Source organism: Nannospalax galili, unplaced genomic scaffold, assembly GCF_000622305.1.
Source record: "Nannospalax galili isolate Female #2095 unplaced genomic scaffold, S.galili_v1.0 scaffold8356, whole genome shotgun sequence".
Classification (NCBI taxonomy): domain Eukaryota; kingdom Metazoa; phylum Chordata; class Mammalia; order Rodentia; family Spalacidae; genus Nannospalax; species Nannospalax galili.
In genome coordinates this window covers 36,443-42,242 of record NW_008337288.1, presented here as the reverse complement: position 1 = coordinate 42,242, position 5,800 = coordinate 36,443, and the positions used below count along the sequence as shown (strand labels likewise).

The 5,800-nt window shown below is 47.0% G+C and overlaps 1 protein-coding gene across 1 annotated transcript in view; it reads left to right on the top strand.

The window, feature by feature from the left end:
• Positions 1–2,780: 2,780 nt before the first annotated feature.
• LOC103733581 (feline leukemia virus subgroup C receptor-related protein 2-like) overlaps positions 2,781–5,800 on the top strand; it is a 7,101-nt gene continuing 4,081 nt past the window's right edge. The window contains exons 1-3 of the mRNA XM_008832441.3: positions 2,781–4,141; positions 4,263–4,374; positions 4,939–4,994. Of these exons, the coding sequence (XP_008830663.2) occupies positions 4,043–4,141; positions 4,263–4,374; positions 4,939–4,994 (267 nt within the window). The 5' untranslated portion in view covers positions 2,781–4,042. The remainder of the gene's footprint in view (positions 4,142–4,262; positions 4,375–4,938; positions 4,995–5,800) is intronic.

Here is a 5,800-nt window from a genome sequence, read left to right as displayed (position 1 = left end):
GACCTGATTTTTTTTTTAAATTTTTTTTATGTGTATGAATGTATTGCCTGCATGTGTATCAGTGCACCCATGTCATGCAGTGCCTGCAGAGGTCAGAAGAGGGCATTGGATCCCCTGGAACTGGAGTTATAAATGGTTGTTAGCTGCCATGTAGGTGCTGGGAATCAAAACCAGGTCTTCTGTAAGAGCAGTCAGTGCTCTTAACCACTGAGCCATCTCTCTAGCCCCAAGGATCTGATTTTGATCCCTAGAATCCATATAAAAAGTCAGACACGGTGGCACATGCTTGTCGTCTTAGCCTTTGGGAGGTAGACAATCTAGCCCACTTGGTGAGCTCCAGGCTTGTGAGAGATCTGTCCCAAAAAGCAAGGTGAATGGTGCTTGAGGAACATCTGAAGTTGACCTTTGGCCTCCTGTGCACATATGTACATATGTATATGCACCTATACATGTATACCTGAAACCTCTACACAAACACATACATGAAAGAAAGAAAGAAAGAAAGAAAGAAAGTAAGTAAGTAAGAAAGAAAGGGGGGGAGAGAGAGAGAGAGAGACAGAGACAGGCTGGTAACCAAGCTAGGCATCAGCTCACTGGTCAGCCACCTTGGAGAAAACGCTCCAGAGAACAGACAGCTGGAGAACAGACCTCAACCTATCCCCAACCCAAACCCACATGCTGGGAATTGAACTCAGGGCCTGTGCATGCTAGGCAAGCATTTAGTACAGAGCTACACTGCCAGCTCTGTCCCTTTCCCTCTGGTTGTGACTGTGCATTGCTCCCCATGCATAGGGTGCTTAGTGGATACTGGCTGGTGGGGCAGCTGCCAGGATTGTCTGTACTGGGCCAGGCAGCATTCCAAGCTGCTTTGTTAAGGCCTCAAAAGTTCCCAGTGTCTGGAGGCAACAGACAGACAGTGGCAGACCTGTTTTCTGCCACACAACCCACTTCTGTGAGTCTCAGGGAAAAACAGGTCTCACTTTAGCTGGCCTAGTCAAAGGCCAGTTGAGGCTGCTTTCAGGGATGTGGCTGGCCAGGCTTACCACGATGAGGAGCCTGGTTCAGCTTAATTACTTCTGGAGAAGCTTGGCTGCCATCTCGTCTCTGCATCTGTTAGTTGCTTATTTCAGCTGGGGCACTGAGGGCCGGCCACCCCCAGACCAATGGGCAGCAGTGTCCCTTCTTCCAGGGCCTGCCCTGCAGCAGGAGAAGGGAGGGATTGGAATGTTGGCTGGGCTGGGACGTGGGCAGCCAGATGACTCAGATGAATTAGAAAATGTAGTAAAGGCCTGGGAAAACTTGCTCAGCTCTCTTCAGAAGCTAGACTGGCCAGTTCTGCTATGACTCTATGTCCAGAACCAGCCATCAGCCAGTTCTTTTCTTCCTCAAACTCCTGGATTTGTCCACTTTGGTTTGGAGGCTGAAAACTGGGGTTGCAGTCTGTTTACTTCAGGGTGGAACCAGGAATAGTTTTTCTAAAGTAGTCAGTCTATGAGAATAGAGCTACAGTTACACAAACATGGCAAAAAAAAGTTTAATATTTGTTGAGTTGTGGAATCACCGAGAAAGACTCTTCTTCATGACACTGCTTTCTGTAGGGAGGTGGGGTTGGAGAGGGCAGAGCAGGGTGAAGGAAGGAGGCTCCTGGTTCTCAGTACCAGGTGGGAATGGCATCCTCTGGAAACTGTGGCCTTGACCTCTTCCAAAAATGCAACTGCACAGTAGATTATTATTCCTGTTTGTAGCCTGAGACAGTGCTAAGATTCCCAAAGCCAGCACTGGGTTCAAATTCCCCCTCTACATTTATTCAGTTAGCAAATGGAAAAATAACTGACCTCTGTATTCTTCATTGATAAAATTAGGAAGAGCCAGAGATTTTTTACAGGATCTTTGTAAAGGTTAAGTTTCAACTATAAACACTTGTAAAGTGTTGAACAGAATCTTGTATCCAATAAAAGTGTTAGTTCGATGTACCAGTGTGCCTGCTGGTATCCCACCATGTTCCTCGCTTCAGGGGAGACACATGACGGCTTTGAGCTGTCATCATCTGAACCCTGATACAGAAGGGTGGAAGGGTATGCTAAGCCTGTACCCTACAGGGAGTGTACAGGGAGCATAGTACAGGTCTGTCTACACGAATCAGGGCCACAGCAGAGTCCTGGGTGGCCAATACCAGGAAGGGAGTGTGCGGAGGGGCATGTCAGGAGTGAGTCTGACATTGAACCCAGCACAAAGAGAAAAACAGCAGGGAGTCTGCAGCAGCTTTTCCCTTTGGCTTTGGAGTGAAGCACTTAGCCCAGGGTTGGGGAGTGTTCTCTCACAGTTCCACTGACTGGAGCAGAGAGGTGCAAATTTAAGAGGAAAAGCTGCTCAGCTACACAGGTGACCACAGGAAGAACTTAGCGATACCAGAGCTTTGAAAAGTTGGACCACTGCTCAGCATTGCCATGGGGTCTTGGAGTAAAGCTAACAAATGGAGCTGAAAGTTGTAAGGTGGTCTTGACCACAACTGCCTTGACTATGGCTAGTTTGTCTTCTTAATCACCCCATCTCCTTTTCTTTTTTGGTGGGAGACAGAAGGAAAGGGCTGTGCTATTCCCACCTGGGATAGAACATGACAGGTTAGGGGCAGCTTATGGAAGGGGCTATGTAGGAAGACACATAACAAGATGGCTCCATTTTGACCTAGTTTTACCCTTTCTAACATTGATCATGGTGTGATTAAATAATTATTTAATTATTGGCTTAGTGTTCCTCTCCTGCATGGACAGATGGTTCTACGAAAGCAGATGTGCCAGCTGGACATAGAGCACATGCTAGCAGATCCTTGTGGAATGAAGATGAATGATAAATGCTGTTAAAGTAGGAATATGTGACTCAACGTCTTTGTATCTTCTCATAGGGAGACAACCCTGGTGGTGTACATCATGACTCTGGTGGGCATGGTAGTGTATACATATACCTTGAACCTGCAACGCCTGTGGGTAGTGTTCATCACTGCTGGTACACTGGGGTAAGTTCACCTCTGACCTGTTTAATTAGAAAACACATCCTGGGGTTCCCAGAGTGATCAGTAGCCTAAGATACAATGCACAGCCCTTTTGTTGGCTCCTTGCTGGCCTCAGGAGATGTGGAAAAGGTGCCAAGGGGTTTTGTTAATTCTTGTAAGCACATTAGATAGCCAGGCTATCCTGTTGGACTAGAATGAAGCATGAATTATGCCCTTTAAGACTTCTGGGGTAATGGGGAATGCATAGTGTCTCTTGGCTTTGCTTAGGTCAACATGGAATCATAGAAAGTACCCAGGGCTGAGAATCTTAAGTTCTGGGTCCAGTTCTGTTGTCAATTACTGTTAGACCACAGCCCTGTCTCCTAATGCTTGAGCTTTGGTCTCCTCATCTGAAACTGAAGGTAAGTGTGGCCTACCTTGTAGGGCTGCTGGAAGGAATGAGACAGACTATGATGTGAAGATGCAGAGAAGCAAGGTGCAGATGGAAGAAGTTAGAACTGGCATTTTCAGACCTGTTTCATGAGAAAACACACAGAGAATAGCCCTTCTGCAGGCTGAGCCCTACCGCACAGTTACTTTCCTTCAGGCAGAATGAGTGTGCTAGGGCCTCTCAGTCTTTCTCAGATGGCTCTTCTCTGAGGGAAATGAGGACTCCAAGCTCCTCTTCCAGAGAGCCATGGAGATGCTTCCCAATACCCAGAGACGTCTCCTTCCTTCCAACCCAGGGCCTGTGGATGCAGGACACATATGCTCAGCTGAAAGTGAAACATGCTAAGCACTCTTGCCCTTCCATAAATGCTGACCTGTCATTGCGGCTGGAGGGAAACACATGGAGGGCCTTAGAGGCCCACTGCATACAAGGCCTTCGAGTCTACAGAGATCTCCCTTCTTTGGTAGAACATCTTAGAAAATGGACAGTTATCTGATGGGAAAAGAAAAGCAGGAGAGGGAATCTAGGGTAAAAGATGGTACCCATTCTTGTTCTGGAAGCTCTTCATCACTTTGCTCTCTGATCTGGACTTTAGCTTCTTCATGATGGGCTATCTTCCCCTGGTATTTGAGTTTGCTGTGGAGCTCACGTACCCAGAATCAGAAGGCATGTCATCTGGTCTCCTCAATGTGTCTGCACAGGTAGGGCCCATTTTCTCTTGGTTTCTGCTTGTTTATGCTTGCGTTGCAATATGGCAGCTCACTACTCCCCATGGCCTAGTTGATTAAGCCCTTGTTTCCAGTCTTCCTTATATATTTCCAGGTATTTGGGATCATTTTCACCATCTCCCAAGGCCAGATTATTGACAACTATGGAACCATGCCTGGGAACATCTTCCTATGTGTGTTCCTTGCCCTTGGAGCAGCCCTCACTGGTGAGTGGGAGACCTGAGAGCAACCCAAGGCTCAGGCTGCTCATGGACAAGGGTGTTGGTCATTTGACACCTGCCTTGACTGATGAAGCCATGGGAAGTTCACATGTGGGGAACAGACAGGAGAGCTTGATAGGACATCTGTTTGGGGTGGGGCAGTTGCATGGTTTGGTGGAATGAGCATGGGCTTTGGTATCAGACCAATGTTGACTTCTATGGCCTCTGATCTTGAGCAAGTGGATGAAGCTCTGGGGGCCTCACTTTCCTAATTTGTAAAGTAAGGATTGCTGGTGATGGTTAGAGCAAAGTGTGTAAAGTTCCTAGCAAGTATAAAAGCCCCTTGAGTTAAGGCAAGTGTCATTACTGGCTTCTGCCTATCAGGAACAGCAGTGATCCCAGACTTTTGGGGGGGTTGGGTATTGGGTCCAGCTCCATCTTGACACTCTAAAGTAGGATTGGGGTATCTCTGTGACCTTTAGGAAAATGAGGATTCCTTCGCTTGAATGAACTTGACCAATGGACTTGCTTGATGACTCTACCTTTGACATGTTTCCTTTTTTATCTCAGCTTTCATTAAGGCAGATCTCCGGAGACAGAAGGCAAACAAGGATACTCCTGAGACTGTAAGTATGTGGGACCTAGTGGAGACAGGATCTGGGTTCTGAGCTTGTGATAAGAATGTGGTGAGATTGGTGGGGCTGAGAGAAGCTCCCAGAGGAATTGGTTTTTGTGGTGGCTCAGACCAGCTCTCGTCTCATAAATGTGGCCTCCAGATAGTTTCCTCAGTTGGGCATTCTACTCTTCCTCAGGTTCTTTTTCCAATTTCTACCCTCCTCCTATTGTAGTCCCCAGAGCATTGTCACTATTATCATAAACTGGTAAGCAGCATCAACCTTTGAGGTCCTGGACCAAGTCCTGAGTTCCTGGCTGCACTGTTAGCAACTTGGAGTCAGTGGCTAGAGCGAGAACATAGGAGCCTGGCTTGACCACTGTCATGGTAGTGGTGACAGCCTCTTGGGCAGCATTATGGGAGATGGAGCCAATAGTTTGCCAGTAGGATTCTAAAAGAACAAGTTAAGAAGCAGGAGCTGATGGCAGGAGAAGGGGGACCAGGAGTATGCTCTACAACAGAAAAGCATTTCACATCTGCCCTAATCAGTTGGCAACAACTTTAATCAAAATGCTAGGATCAATTCTGAGTGAGAGGCTGGGCATGTTCAGTGGCAGAGTGCTTGCTTAGCATGCGTGGGATCTTAGTTCAATCCCCAGCATAGAAGAGGGGGATTCAAATGAGGATGAGGAGCCAAAGTAGGATATTCCTTACAGACACAGATAGACAAACAGGCATACCATCAGACTCATTACAGAAGTAATATATAGTTTTTGTAGGAAAGTGAAAAAGACACAGCAAATGTACAAGTTTTAAAAA